Source organism: Mixophyes fleayi, chromosome 2 (genome assembly GCF_038048845.1).
Source record: "Mixophyes fleayi isolate aMixFle1 chromosome 2, aMixFle1.hap1, whole genome shotgun sequence".
Taxonomy (NCBI): domain Eukaryota; kingdom Metazoa; phylum Chordata; class Amphibia; order Anura; family Limnodynastidae; genus Mixophyes; species Mixophyes fleayi.
In genome coordinates, this window is record NC_134403.1 from 356,060,140 (window position 1) to 356,081,605 (window position 21,466).

At 44.2% G+C, this 21,466-nt stretch overlaps 1 protein-coding gene across 3 annotated transcripts in view; it reads right to left on the bottom strand.

Annotated features, from left to right (window-relative positions):
* The window catches only part of URB1 (URB1 ribosome biogenesis factor), a 59,383-nt gene that overhangs the window by 17,199 nt on the left and 20,718 nt on the right, over positions 1-21,466 (bottom strand). For all 3 annotated transcript variants that reach the window (XR_012688221.1, XM_075197161.1, XM_075197162.1), the window contains exons 18-26: positions 21,018-21,188; positions 20,036-20,235; positions 18,647-18,859; positions 17,288-17,461; positions 15,809-16,643; positions 7,259-7,460; positions 6,063-6,249; positions 3,015-3,073; positions 2,185-2,378 (exon numbers count right to left, since the gene is read on the bottom strand). Coding sequence is in view for 2 of the 3 variants with exons in the window: in XM_075197161.1 (XP_075053262.1) it covers positions 2,185-2,378; positions 3,015-3,073; positions 6,063-6,249; positions 7,259-7,460; positions 15,809-16,643; positions 17,288-17,461; positions 18,647-18,859; positions 20,036-20,235; positions 21,018-21,188 (2,235 nt within the window). In the remaining variant the exon portion in view is untranslated. The remainder of the gene's footprint in view (positions 1-2,184; positions 2,379-3,014; positions 3,074-6,062; positions 6,250-7,258; positions 7,461-15,808; positions 16,644-17,287; positions 17,462-18,646; positions 18,860-20,035; positions 20,236-21,017; positions 21,189-21,466) is intronic.

The following is a 21,466-nucleotide window of genomic DNA, read 5'->3' on the forward strand; positions in this document are numbered from 1 at the left end:
TCTTGACAATCATGTGTCTGGGACATTTATGGTCATACTAATGAGACAACGATAAACAGGGATATTACAGGTTCGTAGACGAGAAACACTGGTTTCAAGCATGGATTATGAAGCTGTTGTACAATTTCCTGCACTACAGACAACATGAGGACATATCTCCCAACTTCGCAGCTCTTTGAATTGAGAGGGGGTGTGACCATGTCATTATAGGGGTGTGACCATGTCGTGATAGGTGTGTGGCCAGTCCCTCAGGGGCATGGCTAGCAGGTGTGAAGCATTAGGCCACTCCCCTCACTTTGCAAAACACCCATTCATTGCTGCATGTACCAGTGGCAGATCCCCCCTCCATTCACTATAGTATACTAGTACAAGCGAGACTCCCTGACAATGTTTTATAAACTTATGTATGCATGCTCCTTCTATATACTAATAGTCACCAGATACACACACATCACGATGTGAACGCCATACTAAAAGGCACATGTGAAACCGGTAACTCTCCTCCAGTGGAAGCACTATTGTATATGTCTGGATTGAGAAACACAATGACATAACAGTGTACAAATTCACTATACATAGACAACATGCCAAAAAATGAAAACAAAAACAGACAGATGAAAATAGGTACATTTTCTCTTAACTTCTTAATTACAAGATGTGCTTGACAAATACACGTAATTTAGCTGTGTGATGGGTAATTATTGACTCCGCCCTCAATTTCACTCCCCATACCCAGTCCCCTGCCTCTTCGCGACCATGCCAAAATTCGACCAATCCCTTCATTGGATACCACTAAGACCATCATCCATGCTCTTGTCATCTCCCGCCTTGATTATTGTAACCTTCTACTCTCTGCCTTGTCTAACAAATGTCTGCCCCCCACAAAATCTATGCTGAATGCTAAATGAGACTAATCTTCCACTCCCATTTTTTCTTTTTCACCCCGCTGCATCACCCCCCAATGTTAGGACAGACACTGGGCGTCCCAGCAAATATATTTTCATTTTCATACCACATTTCTTTGTTTCAACTGGCGTCAAGAGTTTTAGCTCTAGTTCTAGCTAAACTTAATAATAACCTTATTATTTATTATTTTTTACTTTATTTAAATAACCTGATCTGGATTTCACTCCTGCCGGGGGACTGCATCCCGTATAGACATCTACTGAACAAGGCAGCTGTAATTGTGCAGTCAGGAGCTGATAATAATGGTTTCTAAGCATCTCTCAAGGTATGTGGCTGTTCTCAGGAGAGGGCAGGCGCCATTTCAATGCGCTGTAAAGTACTACGAACCCGCGGCTCAGTTTATATGAGGCAGACTGCACCAACAGTACATGAAGTTACATGGTTCTGGGTTTTCCACAAAAGACTTGTATCTATTGCTAAAGCAGTAACAGGAATCACTCTCATCATGTAGACAGATACACGCCCTGGGCTTGATTCATCTTTAGGTCCCTTTACGCGCCGTATCTAGCGTGAAATAGCTCTGCGCGTGCGCAGAAATGTACCGCACGCCAGTGATCGCAATTTCAAGTAATTCATGTCTGACCGCAAATGACACTTACGACATTCTACAGCTTGAGAGATAGAACAAGGGAAGGGAAAGGGCGGATGAACGTAGGTAATGTACAGTTAAGGGTGTGCAGACGTAGATGTGGCCGGTTTAAGGTCTGTGTTTCTCTTTTAAGTAGGATTTTTTAGCCGTATAATTTGCACCATCTACAGGGCAGGTGTAAGTGCCGACTGATACGGATGACTGGCACGGCATCATCTTTGTATTAAATTCTACACGTATCTGTGTCACTAGGTAGCAAAGAAACATGTTAACATACGACAAGCACTGTTTAGACAGGGCGTACTATACCCAGATTCAAATGGAAATGTATCTTGAGATTTGCTTGGATTTGAATACGGGTCATATGTACGCTCAAGCTCCGTATAAACACAACTTGTGTGCAGGTTGCGTTTGAACATGAATCAGGCCCATTAAGTTCAAACTGGCATAAAAGTGCTATATTTAAGGTGACGGTAACACAGGTGTTAGATAGGGCTGCCATTGTGGATGTGGACACTGAAGCAGGCCTCAGAGCGGGACGAGGGTGACACCAGTGATTGTCTTTCACATATAATATCACACAGTCCTTGGATGGACATGCACAATGTAACACACAGTAAAAGCTGTACCTCGGATGTCACTGGATGTGTTCTCCTCCTCTCTGGATCTCAGGAAGTTTGGCAGAAAGAGGGAGTGCTGTGTTACCATCATGTGGACAACGGGTAACTGCACTAAGTCCTTTGTACAGGGACCATCCGATTCGTACCACTGCTCAATTCCAGTACGCAGGGCGTCCAAGAATGCGCAGTCCTTAAAGCGATACCTTAGAGTAATAAATCAGAGAAAAAAAAAAAGATTTTTTTGTCTTTGTTTTTTTTTTTTAAGAGTTCTCCATCCCTACAAGCCTTCTCAATACTACTCCCCCTTGTTAGGCACCCAGGAAGCAGGACTGACAGGCGGCTGTATTACATTATTAGAAGTAAATAGGTATAGCCCTAACCAATGTTGAATTACATCTTCCATAATGCTCCCAATTTACTAGTTTATCATCATCATATCGGACTCTGCATTAAAGCAGACCCCTAATCAGAACAGTCACTCAGTTCACGGTGCTGGAAAAACACCATGTATCTTCAGAACCACATACAGAAAAGTCTACAAAACGGAATTATAACTGGAAAATTCCCCCATCTCCTTGATTATGTTAATAAAGCTCAAGCAGAAATACAGCACCGTAGGAGAGTTTATAAACACCATTCTGCCACCAAAACTTAGCCAGCTATAACCAATATATGCTAATTGGTAAAATTGTCTCTGCTCTCCGCAACACTTACAATCATCTAATGCAGATTGGCGTCAGGCATAGCGCAAAATAGAACAATGAACATTACAAAGAAAATTCATGTAGGACAATGCTGTACAGTTAAGAGAATTCACAAGTAATCCGAATAGAACTCACTTCAGTCCGGCTTTCACTAGGATGTTCCACTCAGATGGCACGTCTTCCTTAACACAGAGCTGCAAACAAAGAGATGCACTGAATAATATGAACAGGGCTCAAAGTTCCTTACCAGAGACAAATAGGACCACATGGGAATCCTACATATTATCCATAAATTATTTATCCCTAGCATTACATGCCTGGAATATGCATGTAATGGGGTAATTTAAAATATGATGTGTAAAACTGATCACTGAAGTTTTCTATGTATTTCATTAGAGAAAATGCATGATTTTAATTGTATTTTTCAAATATATTGGTAACTTCTGAATGATGAATCACACAGCAATGATAGTGGTCCTGTTTACAGCAGTTGTATAGTACACTGGCTCCATTTCCCCTACAGAAACCTCCTTATACTCCTCACCCACAAGGCCGTCTCCCACTCCACTGCCCCTTATATCTCTAACCTCTTCTCCATTTACACTCCTGTCCGTTCCCTGCGCTCGGCCAATGACCGTCGCCTCTCCTCCACACTGATTACCTCATCCCACGCCAGAATTCAAGATGTCTCCCGTGCTGCCCCCTTCACTGGAACTACCTCCCTTGCACCATCCTTCTGTCCCCTAATCTGAGCACCTTGAAACGGGCATTCAAAACCCATCTGTTCCTCAAAGCCTACCAACCTTCCACCTAGCTTTCTCCATCCTTCTCCTCCTCCCTCTTTCCTGTTCACGCTCCTCTTGCGCCTGCTGTCTGTTTCCTCTCCCTTTAGTATGTAAGCTCCTAAGAGCAGGGCCCTCTTCCTGTCTGTCTCAATTCCTTTTCCTTCTTCTACAATGTCACTATACTTGCAATGCTGAGAGATATTGGTGTCTTGGTTTTACTTGTCTTGTTCTGTATTGTTTTGCCCTGTATGGTCCACTGTACGTATTGTACTTTGTATTTTGTACGGAAACCTTGTGGAACCATATAAATAAAGATTAATAATAATAATAATATTTATCGATTGTGACAACCAAGGGCATAAAAAACTATTACAGTATCACAAAGCTGATTTTAAGGATAAGTTATTTTAAGGATAAGTTACTGCAACAATATGAAAATTATATTATTCAAGGCAAGAACTAAATATCGCTCAGAATGTCAGATTAAACATACACAAAAAACAGACTTAAAACCATAACTCGTTCCTAAATTTTATACTCGAATGGATAACAATGATAGAAAATAGGAATTTTATACTCATGATAAATATTTTTCTCTTAGCCCTTTGGGTGATGATGCAGAGTACATTGGGATATAGTGAAGGGATCCAGGTGTGCGGGAACTTTAAGACTTATTAACAGTTCACTGTAGTTACATCCGCTTTATACCCCTCTCCTGTTAGGCACAGTTTATTTTTAACCAAGACACACAGAAAGGGAGAAAAATAGAGAAACGAATAGAAAGGAGGGTAGAATAACATGCTACTGAACAGAAACAAACCACAGCATGTCATACAAAAGGAGAACCCAGAACGTAAAGGATGGGTGGCCAATGTTCCCCAATGGACTAAGAGAAAAGGATTTAACGTAGAAAAATCAAATCTTCTCCTGCATCCATTGGGGACACCGGGTACATTGGTGACGCCACAAAGCAACCATCACGGGTGGTGATGCTCAGAAGAAACAGCGCAAAACGCCTCTCCCTGGATGCAAAACATATTGAACTCGTAGAATCTGGTAAAAGTGTGAACTGAGGACCAGACAGCTGCTTAGCTGAGGCGCCATGCCGTAGCGCCCAGGAAGCACTTATCGACCTGGTGGACTGAGCCCGAAGGTTCTCAGGAACAGGCTGCCCTGCTCCACTATAAGCCTGAAGGATTACAGCCATAGTCCATCTGGAATGGTAACTTTAGAGCTGTCCAGCCCCTCATAGAGGACCAAAAGATCTTCAGTCCTGCGCAGATAAGTCTACAAGCTGTGACCACATCCAGAGAAAGAGGCCTTGTCCACTGAAGACCTACTCTTGGCCAGAGCTGGGATGACAATGTCTTGTTTAATGTGGAATCCGGACACCACCTTAAGCTGAAAGGAAGGTACCGCCCTAGCCTCATGAAAAACTAGAAGAGAAGACTTGCAGGACAAGGTTGCTAACTCGGAAACTCTCCAAGCCATAGAAATGGCCAAAAGGAAGACAGTCTTCCATGAAAGGAATTACAAATCAACAGAATCCAAGGGTTCAAAAGGGGAATGCTGCAAATCATTCAACACCAAGCTTAAATCCCAAGGAGTCACTGGTGGGACATAAGGAGGTTGTGCATGAAGTACACCCTACAAGAACAACTGCGCGTCAGGCAACATGGCCATTCTTCATGGAAAGAAAACTGAAAGAGCAGATACCTGAACCTTATGAGAGCTAAGGCCCAAACCAGCGTTCAGCCCCTCCTGTAGGAACATAAGTAAATGAAAAGGGGTAGGGAACCCCTTCTTTCATACTAGGCAATATACGTCCTCCAGACTCTAAGAGCGTGGTCTGCACCACACAGTGAGATAATTCTTTCACTCAAAGGATCATGACTTATCTGCCACTCCTTCGGTGTGCAGTGAGGCAATGGCAGCTCTCCTGCTCTCTGCTGCCTAGGAACGCCATGCACAACCTGTGGCTGTGGCCGGTTCCTTTGATGGCCTTCAATGTAGAAATATCGGCATCTCCGATCCCCCGCTCCTAGCAGTGCATCCGTGCTGTGCGATGCAGAATCAACTGTGTATGGCTCGGACATCTGGGACCACCAGACCGGCTCCAGAAAACAATCAAACCAGTCACTGCTGGGCTCTTCAACTAAATTGTGGCCTTACAGGAGAGGGACATAGAGGGGTAGATGCTACGATGAACTGTTAATAAGTCTTAAAGTCCCCGATGTCTGGATCCTTCCACTACACCCGGAGCCCCACAACGGAGGCAAGAAAAATAGTTAACTGAATAGTGCAAACAAATCAACCTCTTCCAGTAAATAACAAAAGGTCTCAGACTCTTAGCAAACACAGATTTTTTTTTTACTTATTTTTTTTAATTTTTTATTACCATGAAATTCTTAAGACGAGAGAGGAGGATGATCTCCGTTTCCTGTGCCACTTCCTCCGATTCTTTATTGGTGCCATATGTGGCAGTCAGACGCTTCATGCAGACCGCCAGAAGAGCCCGCTGCCAAGAAGCAACATTCACCCCGGCACAGTCTGCAGCTTGTGATATACAGTCAGCCAGGGCCCATCTGTACGACGCACATGGAGTAAGAAAATGTTTAAGCTTTAAAATGCAAACGATCTGAGATTAACAATTTAAGTTAAATGATCACCAAACCCATAATACAAGTCGTTTTACATAAAATAGCTACAAACAACTGTCACAAATATATGTAGAACTTCCCGTACCTTCAAAGAACTTGATATATCAGACATTCTGTTGACATTTGCAACGTAGCAAAGTGCAAGCTATTGTTCTCTGTAACCAGCAAATGTTTTATGCCACTGGGCATGAAGAATATACAGCTTTATGATACAACACGTTACTGCCTATCACAATAACTTCCTGCCGCTCTTATTCAAGTCTGCCATAATATTATTTATGCCTTAATGATGTCACTGGTTCATAGTGAACATCCACTATGAACCAGTGAATATGGTGCTATAGCACAAATAAACTGCAGCTCCCGCTGTGTCTGCGCCTGGTGCACTTTATATGTAAAACACTATAAAGTCACTTGACCAGGTTGAAACAATATGACAGATATTAATCAGTCTGGGGAAGGAAACAGAACTAAAAGATAATACTTTTATTCCATTTGGTTTTTCGCCAAGAGCATTTTAAAATCACGTTCAATATAACATCTCAAAAAGCTCTGGCTTAAATTGGGTCAAGAACCATCGTTAGCGCTCTCATTAAGGTCTATTTAACACAAATAGCGTTTATTTTCATGCAAACTAGCAAACATTTTTTTATTTTTTTTTACCAAGTTCCACATCTAGCGGCCAACAGTGTTTCTAGCAGGATGGGAACAGACGGAGCCTACAGCTGCCACTTTAGGTCTGAACAGACAATACAGTGACTCATCGGTGGAAAGTGGAGTGTTTCTCTAGTACACTTTGTCACTTGTTAGCAGGATACGGATACTAGAAAAGACAGCCGACCCTTTGTTGCAATGTCCAAGGGTTTGATCAGGCAGATAATTATTAAAATTATTTTACAACTTATAATTGCACCAAAAGTTACAGAGCTCTTACTTTTCCTGAGAAGACGACTCTGCCAGTATCTCTGGGAGCTCATCCATCAGTTTCTTTAATTCACTCATTTCAGACCGGGCGACCAGTTTGGAAAGCAGCACGACTTGTTCCGAGGACTGCTCAGAGGTCTCCGTGCATAGTACCGCCTTGACCAGCTTGTTCCAGAAAGCTTCCTTCAGAACGCCCAGGACAGCACAAGACACTAGAAAAGCGACAAAGTGAATTTACCACTGCTAAAAGCCGGTGAGTTAATGGTGTCTGCAAGAGGAACAGGTCATCTAGATATAAACAATCGGGACACTTGATCCATTAGTATCTTTTAATATCCCATTAGTAAGTTTTGTCCTGGATGCACTGCTAGGGGATGCAAATACTGCCTTAAGGACCAAAGGGTTAGACCAACCTGAACCTACAATATTTACAATACTAATGTTAAGAGTTTCTGAGTTGCTATGGTAACGTAGCAGTTGGCAGAAAACGTTCACTAGCAGCTTAGTCCCAAAACATGGTCCAGAGAAAAAAAAAATTGAAGAAATTATTGAATATAATCACCTCAAATCAAATAATATGGCTGAAATGCACTAACCTGACACACACAGACACATCGAACATGAATTACACATTTATTGTTTTACTTCAAATCCAAAATACGTTTTCATTTGTTTACAGCAATGTGTGAAACTGCTGGTTCTGGTAAACGTCACTTACGCCACAATGGTGTTCTACCATTACAGACGAAGCAGCAACATTTATCTCACGTACTTCACCAATTAGCTCAAATTAGGTCAATGAAAGCAAATGGGCATCAGTCTACTCCGTCTTCATACCAGACTAAATCACTGTACACCTGCACACTCGAGGCCATTGTAGGTAAACTCTGAACAACTGAGCTCTCTAATGAGCAATGTCCTTAACACCCTTTGTTTTCATGTCTGTGTTTATTATGTCTACCTTGTCTGTTCTTGTTTTATGTATGTACCGTTTTCCCCTACTGTACGGCGCTGCGGAGCGCTGTGCGCATTATAAATCTACAATGATGATGATAATAATAATAGCGAACAAAAATCTATAAAAAGGGAAGAGACCTTTTAAGGAAGAGAGAGAAATATGTAAACTGTTGAACAGGATAAGGTGCTATATCCCACAGCATCCACTAAACGTTACTGGTAAAATGACAGAATCCGATTGGTGGATATGGATTACAGGACCATTTTCCTCTGTATCCATTTACATCAATATCCCACATTGGTCGTCTTAGAATGAAAAGAAACAAGGCACTCACGAATCATTCCACGAAATTACACCAAGTGTTTAGCTTATCCTCAGAAGTGCATGGTGTTATCTCCTTGGCATGTAGGTGCTCTTTTTCCTCTTTTTGTTTTAATTATTTTTGGATACTGTGTATCCTACAATGCACAAAGGATTGGTAAAGTACTAATCTGTCCTCTCTATAAATGCTGTGACAGGATGGACCTCCTATGCCACCCTGTTGTGTTGCTGGGTACCGGCTGACTTACTATTGTCCCCCTTTCTTTATCACAAACTTGCCCGCTCTAGACACTTTAGGGGGCTCTACTGCCACCATCAGGGTCCTTCACCAGCACTTGGAACCACTTCCTTCTGGGTACACACTGGCTGCTAGTGCCCCCCCTTGGTGGGCTGGTACCCCTGACCTCTCACACTGGCCACAGCTGCTGGGTAGCAGGAAGAGTGTTGTTACTAAACGCTGGGTCTCTAACCTCAGAACACCCAGATAACTGATTAGAGTGATCTAATCTGTAGGTCACAGGAATTACAGCAGGTGAATAGGCATCAAAGCAGGATCCTAAAGCAGTGATGCTCAGAAACGGTCCTTTTAAAGGTTAGAGGTACTAGTGATCATCCAGAAGTACAGATGGTATATACCAGTTAAAATACAAAAATGGGATTTTTATACTTACGTAAAATCCGTTTCTCTTAATCCGTTGGGGGACACCGGGACTTTGGGGTATAGAGTAGGACAGGCGAACGCTGACACTTTAACTTTCAGTTAACTAAAGCTCTGGCTTCACCCCCTCTATACCCCACCTCCTGCTAGAGGCCAGTCTATGTTTAACCAAGCCCGCAGAAAGGGAGATAGAGAGAATCAAAGAAAAGAGAATAAACTTAACACATAACATTCTCTTAACAATCAAACAACATGTCAAACAGAAGAAAAAACCAGAGCGTTAAGGGTGGGCGCCCGGTGTCCCCCAACGGATTAAGAGAAACGGATTTTACGTAAGTATAAAAATCCCATTTTCTCTCACATCCCTTGGGGGACACCGGGACCTTGGGGACATCAAAAAGCTGTCTCACGGGAGGGAACGCTCAGAAGAAACGGCCCGAAGCACCTTTCTCCCGAAACTTGCATCCCTAGAGGCAAACACATTAAATCTGTAAAACTTTGTGAAAGTATGTACAGAAGACCACGTGGCCGCTTTACACAACTGTTCACTGGAGGCACCATGGCGTACCGCCCAGGCAGCACTTACAGATCTTGTAGAATGCGCCCGTAGATTATCAGGGACAGGCTCCCCAGCCCCGTTGTAAGCCTGGCGGATAACAGCCGTAATCCACCTAGCAATGGTCACCTTAGAAGCCGGCCAGCCTCTTTTGTGAGCATCCTAAGGAATATTAAGATCCTCAGTTTTACGAAACTTCTGAGATCTTTTAACATAAATTCGCAAGGCACGAACAACATCAAGATAACGAATAGAATCATCGTTATCAGAAGACGAGGAATCAGTTAGAGCCGGGATGACAATATCCTGATTCAGATGAAACTTAGAGACAACCTTTGGAAGGAAGGATGGCTTAGTTCGAAGAACTGCCCTATCCTCATGAAACGCTAGCAGAGGAGGCTTACAAGACAAAGCCGCAAGCTCTGAAACTCTGCGTGCCATAGAAATGGCTAAAAGAAAAACCGTTTTCAAATTAAGAAATTTGAAATCTACTGAATTCAAAGGTTCAAATGGAGGATGCTGTAAAGCCCTCAACACCAAATTCAAATCCCATGGCGGAACCGGAGGAATATAAGGAGGTTGAACATGGAGAACACCCTGAATGAAAGTTTGCACATCAGGTATAACAGTAAGTTTTCTTTGAAAGAAAATTGAAAGAGCTGACACCTGACCCTTAAGAGAACTAAGACGCAAACCTGCATCCAAGCCATCCTGCAAGAACCTGTGTAACCTGGCCAGACGAAAAGAAGATGTAGGATACCCCTTCTTTTCGCACCAAGCAATACATGTCCTCCAGACTCGATGATATATTTTGGCTGAAGCCGGCTTTCGAGCACGAAGCATGGTCTGAACCACTCGACTCGAAAACCACTTAGCTTTTAAGATCCTGGCTTCAACAGCCACCCTGTTAAAGCCAGACGAGGCAAACCTTGATTTCAAAAGGGACCCTGGGTTAGTAGATCTGGGCGTATCGGCAAATGCCACGACTGACCTCCTGCCATGAAGAGCACGGTCGGTGTACCAAGCCCTGCGCGGCCAATCCGGCGCTACTAGAAGCACTGGAACACCCTCTCTCCACCTTTTTCAGTACTCGTGGAAGCATTGCTATCAGAGGGAAAAGGTACACTAAGCGCTACTTCCAAGGGACGAACATAGCGTCTACCGCGACTACCCCGGGATCTCTCGCACGGGAACAGTAGTGGGGGACCTTGTGATTCAACCAAGATACCATCATGTCGACATCCGGTTGACCCCATTTCACCACGAACTGTTGAAACACCTCCGGATGGAGAGACCATTCCCCTGGATGCAGAGTCTGCCTGCTTAGGAAGTCTGCTTCCTAATTTTCTATTCCGGGAATGAATACGGCCACGAGTGCCGAAACGTGAGCTTCGGCCCACAGAAATATCCTGTGAGTCTCCCTCATGGCCAAAGGACTCCTGGTGCCGCCCTGATGATTGAGATATGCCACTGTTGTGACATTGTCCGATTGGATCTTTACTGGCTTTCCCTGCAGCAAATGTTGCACACTTTTTAGAGCGTGAAACACTGCGCGCAGTTCCAAGACATTTATTGGAAGCCAAAGCCCCTGAAATTGAGCCTGAAGACATACAGCCCCCCAACCCCGAAGGCTGGCGTCTCTTGTAATCAGAATCCAATTCCAAATTGAGAACAAGCGGCCCCTGGAGAGATTCTGCTTGTGTAGCCACCAGATCAGCAACTGGCGCGTCTGCGGAGACAGGCGAAAAACATGACTCGCCAGATTGCGATGAGATTTGTTCCATTGCGACAGAAGTTCCAACTGAAACTGCAGTGCATGAAACTGAGCAAACTGGATCGCTTCGAATGACGATACCATCTTGCCCAGAAGCCTCATCGCAAAATGAATGGAAGGTCTCCTTGCCATCAACAGAGATTTCACCATCTCCTGTAAGGCTAAAATCTTATCCCGAGGAAAAAATACCCGTCTCAGATGGGTATCGAATAGGAGACCCAGAAACACCATCCGCTGGGATGGGATCAACTTGGATTTTTTGAAGTTGATAATCCAACCGTGCGACTCCAGAGGTTGAATTACTACCTGAATGTGCAACAGAAGCTTCTGAGAAGAATCTGCCTTTAGAAGCAGATCGTCCAGGTAGGGGAGGATTATAATCCCTTTGGCCCTTAGCAAAGCCGCCATAAGCGCCATGATCTTGGTAAAGATTTGTGGAGCTGTGGCGAGACCAAACAGAAGAGCCTGAAACTGGAAGTGCTCTGACCGAACCGCAAACCTCAACAGGGACTGATGACCCCTCCAAATGGGCACATGGAGATATGCATCCTTGATATCTAAAGCCACCATAAATTCTCCCTCTTCCATGTCGAGAATTACAGAGCGTAAAGATTCCATCTTGAAGCTGGGCCCTCTGACCTGAGTGTTCAAAGCCTTTAGATTGAGAATCGGTGTGAAGGAGCCGTCTGGTTTTGTCACAAGAAAAAGATTGGAATAAAACCCCAAACCTCTGAGAATGAGGAACCGTAATAATCACTCCGGAAGACAAAAGGAATTGAATTGCCTCTGTTAAAGCCAATCGCCTTCTTGGACATGACGGAAGCCCTGTGGTGAAAAACCGTCTGGGAGGAAGACCGAGCAGATCGATCTTGTAACCCTGGCTCACCACTCCCCGAATCCAGACATCGGTAGTGGACTGACACCACCAATCCCTGAACCGCAGAAGACGGGCTCCCACCACTGATGACGACAGTGGAGGAGCAAAAACCCCGTCATGCAGACTGTTTGTCTGCCCGCCGTGCAGCTGGACGAAGCGCAGACCAGGCCTGACGTCCCCGCTGCAAACCACCTCTAGGGGTGGATGTTTGACCTCTGGAGGATTGTCCTGAGGAATACTGTCCTCGAGACCTACCTGCGGAACGAAAGGCCCGAAATCTGGACATCCTCTGCTTGGGAACACTGACCGGGAGAAAAGTGCTCTTACCTCCTGATGCCTGACTAATAACGGAATCCAGCTGAGGTCCAAACAGAACACCTCCTGAAAAGTGAATGGACTCCAGAGCCTTTTTGGACTCTACATCAGCCTCCCAAGACTTTAGCAAGAGAGTCTGACGTGCTGCAACTGCCAAGGCAGAAATGCGCGGTCCCATCATCCCCGCTTCCATAGCAGCTTCACCTAAATAATCCGTTGCCCTCTGAATCTGTTCTACTAAAGGAATCAATTCAGAGGATGGCCTGCCGGCCAACAAACCCTCTGACAATTGTTCCGACCAGCGATCAACAGCTTTGTTAACCCAAGCTGATGCTAAAGCAGGCCTCAAAGAAGCACCCGCTGCCACAAAAATGGACTTTAGAACGGTCTCAACCTTCCGGTCTGCACCATCCTTAAGAGTGGCCTGGTAAGGCAGAGGAATAGTAGTTACCTTTGCGTGTAGATTTTTCCCTCTCAGAAATGTTCAAAGATGGGACAAAACAGTACAGTGAAATACACACAATACAGATAACAAGCAGCACACAAACTACAAGAGAAAGTGAGCCTGCAATACAGCCAAAAGCTCTTTAGTGTGTAAAAAATACAAAGGCTAAACACACCACCCCCAACCCTTTACCTTACAGTATACAGGATAGAAAAGGGGAGAAGCAGGAGCTTTAGATATGGCTGCCTATTCGGGTATCCACACACGAGGAGTGAAAGACTACCACGGGGGAGGTGCCGAGGAGTAAAACACACCCCCCCTCAGGGCCCAGCTCTGGACTGGATAACATCTAAGACAGACAAACAACTCAACCAATCCACAGCCTAGCAGGGCTCACTGAGACAGTGACCCTTGTCTGACCCTGTTCCCTGAGCTAAAAATAGAACTCTTATCTCTACCCAATTAAACAGACTGATTTTAGGAAAAAACAGCCAGCTCAGGGAACCAACTGCGATTTCTAATATCTCTCTTACAGCACTATGCTGAGAGTGTCACTTACCTGCTGCCAACCCTCCAGACGCAATGTGTGCAGACAGCATGCTCTCTGTACATGGAGGACAGACCCCAGCCACCACCGACTGTGTCTGGCTCCAATGGAGGGTTAAATAATCGGCAGAGGGAGCAGGCAGACAAGGAGGACCTACACGGCACCTCCGCCCCCCCCCCCCCCGCCCCGCCCCGCAGCCAGCGCACAGCCGTCCGCGCTGTGCGCTCCACAGATCTCTCCCATCGCTGCCTCACACTCTCCCCGCCGGCCGCAGCCGCGGGAGAGCAGAATGAATGAATCCGCAGCGGAGGGTCTGAATGACAGCCGACTATGCGGTTCAGCGAGCCGCCGGCTGTCAGAACTCAGAGACACAGTCTCCGCTATCAATAAAATAATAAAATCTGAAAAAAAGTAAAACGGGCTGCTAAGCAGCCCCGTGCACAGCCCGCTTCGCTGGGGACTTGGATTAGACTGGCCTCTAGCAGGAGGTGGGGTATAGAGGGCGTGGAGCCAGAGCTTTAGTTAACTGAAAGTTAAAGTGCCAGCATTCGCCTGTCCTACTCTATACCCCAAGGTCCCGGTGTCCCCCAAGGGATGTGAGAGAAATACAGTTTCTGACCCATGTGTTGGCAGGGGTTAATCCAGCCCCCTGCCCATACCTGGCACCACAAGGTCTGAGATATCACATTTAATGTTTAGCATCAGGATACAATATAATTTCTAAATTTGGAAATTAACACAAGTAAAACTGAACAAAATTTACATATGTGAGTTCCGAAATTACTTGCCATTTCATTATTCAGAGTTCCCATTTCTCTCTAGTGGGACAGACAGTATAACAGAATAACGCCCCCCTGCTGTGCATTCAGGCTAATAAGAAAAAGAACGGAGTGCAGTGGTTGCGGAGTTCCAGGGTCCACGCATTGGCGTTTTTGACTTCTGCTGAACTAGAGCTCACTCACATGTCCTCAGCGCATCACCCCACTGGTTTGATAGACTGGTGGGCCTACTGGAGCATGGGGACTTTGTATCAGATTCCTACCACACAGAGAAGAAAATTGGGTCAAGCGGCCAGGACTCAAGGGACCAGAAGAAAATATGACTGCTAGAGAGGGGTAAGGGACAGGTAAGCCTGCCTGGCATTTGTCTAAAGTGTATTTGTACTTGATAACTGCTTTGCCTGAGTGACTGGTGAACCCTTAGAAGGTACTGGGTAGACTTCCCTGGTATAGTACTGGGTAGACTTCCCTGGTATAATAAGGCACCCCTGGGTGGCCAGCCAGCGCAAAGTGGGCATAGTGGGGCTAGATAAACCCAGTATCTTCATGAGCGAATTACACACTCCCAAAGCGGGTGCAATAATAACCCATCAGCGCTGTAATAAGAGATAGTGTACCTAGTATATTGCGGTATATACTATATAAAATATATTGTGAAACTATACAGTGCTGAATAAAACTTCACAATCTGCACACTTGAAGACCCAAAATAACACCTTCAACATAAAACTGAATGTATAAGAGGTAGAGGAGACAACCCAGGCTTATCTGACGGACAATTCTCAGAGAGATGCAGGTTGCTGGCTGCACAGCGCGTCTGCTGGATTCTTGGCGGGCTCGCCAGAGAGGGAAGTCCGGCAAAGGAGGACGTATTAGGATTTAAGCACCCGCCCCTTTGATGGGTGCTCCGGACATAACAATGCCTCCCCCCTTATCTCCTCCAGTGCTGTAAGGAGTGGCCATAATGACACGTGTCCCCCCCTGCTCATCACTACGTTCTCGATTTACTAGAGAACGAAAAACTCCCCCTCGGCTCCAAGCAGAGGGGGTTTTACCCGAGCGGCGGCCGTTAAGCAGCCATAGAAAAAGTGATGGCTCCTTATCTAAACTGGAGCAAGTTTAGCCACGAGAGGTATAGGTGGAGCTTGCCACTGAAGAATTATTTAAAGTGCCAGAGCGCCTCACAGCTATATCTACACCCATTGTACTCCAGTGCCTCCCATAGGATGTCAGAGAAAAACATGACTTTTCACCATACTACATTTTTATGAAATACTATGGAAATAAAGAAGATGTGAACTTGTTTCCCCAAACATTTGGATTCATTTACCTTTAGACAGTTGTGTACATGGGAAATGCTTGATGGTCTGCAAGTAGCTGTTGACAACTGGCAAACAGGTCTCCATTTTCTTTTTCAGAAGCTTTTCTGTTCCAGGGTTTAAGCACCAGAGCTCGAACTGCAACCGGTGGGTCCTGCTGTGCTCAACCAACAGAGCCACGACAGCCACAGAGGTCTTGGTCATCTTACGGAGACAGTGAGTAAGTACATCTACTCCCACCACATGGGCAAATGCGGGTTCCCTCTGCAGAGCATTGGAGAGGACAGGTTCTAGGTCGGGACCGGCTGATGTTGACAAGAGATGTCCTACTCCTCTTACATGCTCCACTGAAAAGGCCAAATCCTCCTGGCATTGCTTCCTTTGATGACGATCATTGAGCAGATGCACCAAGACTTTACCATAACCACTTAACTGCTGATCTGTGGAAGGGGCATTATCCTCCAGTAGGCATTCTTCAGGAAGCTTCAAGAGATTTAGAGTAAGTTCATTCAGCTGGGTGGTGTCCATATAGGGATGTAAGCTCTCCAAAGCTTCTATCGGATGTGATATGTTCTTTGAAGTCTTTTTGGGCGACTCTAGCTCTTTCAAGACACTAACTGAAACGGCATCAAAATACTTGGCCAGTAGATGAAGATGGCTGGATTGCTGCAGCAAGGGAGCACTAGATTTTAGCAGCTGTAGCAAACTCTGGCTCAGGTGAGTTGACAGCAGTTTAACATAGACCGGTTTTAAATTGTGTGGCGGAATGGACTGACGTTCTAAAGCCAAGAACCAACTTTCCAACGTGGGATGTTTGAAGATCGCTGAGAGCATGATGTCCAAGATCTAGGGAAGAAAAGATCCATTATGTTAAAAAGAGAATTAATAGGTTTTCATAACCCCTTCAAAATATAATTATATTTAAATTATCAGCAGAGTAATGTAATGACTTCTCCACTATTGGCAGTTTCACCAGTAGCCTTTAAAAGATTATGTCCAACTAGAGATATCCTCCATTGTAGCACCGCCATCACTTTGACATATCCACCAAGTCTGCTGTTATTTTACGGTTTTCAGAAGACCTTTCTTGTACAATGAATGTCTGGAACCACCAGAATGGCTGTAGAACCTGTCCAATCTGGTACAGCCACCGAGAGATGGAGCCCTGCTCATTCTTACAAGTTCTCCAGGAAGAATTGCCTGGAAAAGATCAGCTATCTGAAGTTATTATGGAATAGAAAAGGGGGAATGGGAGAGTACGTAATGAGTGAAAATTATATCTGAAATTCAACAACTAATGGATGTAATGCTGTGCTGTAGTGTGCACAATGTGGGAACCATATCCAGCATGTTAGGCTTATTGCCCATATAACCTCATTGAGGTCTTTCTTTTGGTTGGTTTGTGGCCACAATCCAATGGAAAGAGAAAGGTGACATGCCTTAATGAAAATATAAACTGCAAGTCAATTAGTAATTAGTCATTTCCTTACCGTATTGTCTGTAGTAACCAGCGCACTGATGTGGTCTTCTGTAAATAGTTCAGATTCTGTGCTCAGTTTCTCTTCTATGTCTTTGTGACTGGTATGTGCGTGTTGGTATTGGCACAGGAGACAGAGAAGGTCCAGGAAGAGACTCACCAAACTTGCACCAGCTGTTTTTTTATGCTGTGGATGAAAACGAGAACAAAACAAACATTGTGAAAGGAGGTTCGAAATCTAAAACGCCAAAATATATGCTCACAAAATAAGCACCTGTTCTGTTTATAGGACCCAGAAAACTAATCTGGATTTTTTTGGCTACATTCCATTCTTTATACTAGATTTATCTCTCTCCCAACAGCACTTTTTCTAAGCCTATTTTCCCCTTTGGGAATTTCTAATGTCATAACCAGGGGAGGGCTGGCAAATTGTAGCCCAGGGGACAAGACGCGACTGAGTAGCCCATTTTAAAAGGAAAAAAATGGAGGTGGTCCAGTGACCCAGCGTAAGGTAGCCCACTATGGGACCGGCCCAGGGAGGGGGGGGGGGAGCAGATTCTCCCCTGCCCCCCAACCCAGCCTGCCCCTGGTCATAACTGTGACCTTATTGGTTTCCACTGTGTGGAAGTTCACGCTTCAAAATAATTTTATAGGCAGCCACTTGGCGAAGATTTTTAGCATTCATCAGCGGTAGGGTTTGCTTAATATCATGGAATTTTGAAATGCACAGTCCAACAAATTTAGGACATAGATGCAAAAATATCAAAGCAATAATGCATATTTCACTCTATAAAATAGAAGCACTTATTACTCAAATGCTAAGTCATAGGTCAGACATCTTTTTTTTTTTTATTCCTTAATATTTAAATTTGCCTCATGAAATAGAAGCATGGACTCTATATCTGAGAAAAATAGTAAAAAAAAAGAAATGAAAGAAACAATTGTCCCAATGGTGTTTTGCCAAAACGCCAAAGAGGCCTGAGAATGGATGACCGACCAGAACCCGCCACCGTTTACAGTAATTTTATGATTTAACGATTTTAGTGTAGGTCCAGGTGTACATATCTGGTTCCTTCCACGTCTGTTGTTTGAGCCAATGACTGGTGGTATCTTGTGGACTCAACAATCTAGTTGCGAGTCGAATCTGTAGGAGATTCTGCCAGTTCATATAACCAAAACAAATTATGGGAGCGGAGTTCAGAGGTAACTTATAGAAAGTTGAAAGACTGCCTTCTCTAATAGTGGGGGCAATTTAACCCACTGTTCCATTGCCACCGCTCCCAATAATAAGATTATGAAGACGTTTTTGACCAGAAAGACTAAGCAACATATTTGGTAAAGGTTGACGGGGAAAAAGGGGATAGTTAAGCACCTTGCTGAAGTTATCCACAGTAGTCTTTAGACATAGCAGGGTCTGTTTTACTGCCAGGGGAAGTTCTTCTTCTGGGATCCGGGAAATAGAGTCTTTCAGGAGCTCTTCAGAGTCACCTTCAGTGCTGCCGCTCACAAACGTCTTCTTCAACAGACAGTTATAGGAGGAGTCTTCATCCTCCTCCGTTACCTCCTGGTGATCTTGTGCTGTGAACTGGAACAATAGGCAACAATGATTAGTCCGGAATATGGCAACTTCTCATTTCAAGCCAGATAAAAAGCTTTGGGGAAAAGGAGATATTAAACTATTGCACAAATGAACACTAATACAATCTTAATTATGTTGCAAGTAGTCTGTAACCTTTTAATCTTCACAGGTCTTCACACGCCGCATGAACAGGTCAAACAAGTAAGGACTGACAAGAGACATGTAAAATCACTCCTACTTTAGGGCAACACAAACAAAAGCGAACATCTGATTTGGTTGCTATGGGAAACCTCATTTTTCCCTTTGTGCTAAATAAATAAATATTCCTCTCCCATTGTTGATGCAGCCAATACATTCTGAACCAGTCCATAGTGCTACAGAGAATCCTATATATGAAATGCAGTGTGGACATGTAATACATCTTATCCATCGACTATGTGAATTCCTAAATATTTGTTTAGAGGGGTTATTGGGGAACAAAACAAAAAAAAAAGAGGCCCATTATACCCTGTCCACGGCCAGTCCATTTACCTTCCTGCCCTCCGCGACCTTGAGAAAGGGTCTTATCCCTTAAAACAGATGCTGCGCAGAAACCAGAATAGCCATTTTTATTTTTTGGCTTTTGGTGAAGGACCCCTTCATTTTATTGGCTTGTGGGTACAACTGTAGCCACAGATCTGTGTATCCAAGTGAAAAGCAGACGAACAGCTCTGCTCGAACGAAAGATAAAGCAATGTATTCAGTAAAGGTTGCACAATAGCTCAAACAAAGACAGTAAAGGCCACTAGGATGTCATATCGTAGCCAGGAGAAGCCCCGCCAATAGCCTCTGCTGTATTTTACATGCCCCCCCCTTCATATCCATTACTAAATCCATTGCTCCAACTTTACAATATCCTTCTGTGCTTTTCAAAAAGGTATTTAGATCATTCAGGTAGAGTTGTTGTTTTCTCTTGGGTATTACCCAGATCTGTGGATACAGTTGTTTTAAATGCAGAGAGAGTAAAGATGATGTAGGTTATATCCACTCCATGGGTGAAACGTAACTCAACACCTGCTTGGGAAATGAAGGTGATAACGAAACCCTTTAAAATAAAACATTTAGTTAGTAGCATTTGTTATTTTGCATCTAGAGTAGATTATGAATGAAGCACAAATCTTCACACGTCCATGGATCACTTACTGGGCGCTCCTGAGCTGATGGCGGCACCCACAAGCTGTAGTAGTTATAAAAGCGCTGAAGTCGAACGTGTGCAGCAGGACTTGTATCCAAGGACTGGATCTCTTTATCGTAAGACTGGAGCGCCAGGCACAAGGCCAGGGGGTCCCGCTGGGTATGTAGTATGTCGGTCAGGCTGGATATTAGATACCGTATCACACTTTCTGTTAAACACGCAGAAAGAAAGCACAGTCAAGGAAGATTGTAAATGTAACACCAACTATAGATTCTATGACCTATACAGTATTTATAATCACTGACAGCATAGATTGGTAATGTTCAGATTAGGTTATGATGGTGGCTACATGGGATGGATTCCCACCTAACTAGTGAGAGAGCAGAGGAAGTGTCTCCTGTGGTTGCCTTAATATAGTGTACGTTAACATGGATATGTCTACCCAAAACTAAAAATTTGGCCTCGAGTGGCATTCTTTAAAATAACATGAAATACAATGATTCACTTGCCTTTAACCAATCATTATTAAGATCTAGCTGGAACCCTCAGAAAGCTCCAACAGTCCAGCAATGCTTTCTTCTCTAATTCCAAGGTGGGTCTTATAGCCCAAAAAAAATGCAGCTATTTATGCCCCTCGCCCATGAATGTTATATCGGCATTAATGGGAAGCTCATTAGGAAGGGATAACGACAACAGAGTTACCGGTATGAATGGTGCAAGCGGTAACAGGCGAGACGTTTGCAGCGCTAAACAACTGAGGCCTACAGTAGACCGACCACGCTGGGGTAACACTGAACCAAAGGTAACTAAAATGTTTTCATCTTTGTATTTTATCTTATATTAGTAAACTGCACCCAAAACTAATAGTTTGGGAATTAAGCATTGGCTGAAGAAGAAAAATCATTACTCTCAAGGAGTGAACCAAAATAAAAGTTAGCAAATTAAATATAAAATGTATGATCTAAAAAAAGCAACATCCAAACGACATACCATCTCCCTCCTTTCCAGATGTCAGGAGCTTATTTCTGGTTTCAAGAGTCACTGGGACCATAGCGCTGAAGGGAAAGGTATTGAGAATCATCTCCTCATCCAAAGTATATCCAACGTCTTCGTCCAGGCCTTCACTACCTTCAACAATGACATCCACCATATCCATGACATCTGCAGGTTAAAGGACAGTAATCGTCAGATCCGGAACCACTTTTACTCTCTCTCTCTCTCTCTCTCTCTGCATGATGGTTTCTTCCTAAACAACCGAGCGCAAACTATTCAAAACTATTTGTACCATTGTAACTGGCTGCGTCATAATAAATATAGGAATGACCAGATTCTTTGCACTCTGCGAACAGAACCCAAGTAACCGGATTGCTTTCTTGCCCCTCACAACCTAGTCCTCCTGCGAGTTCCACACATGCGTGTTCCAGTCTCAGACTGACTCT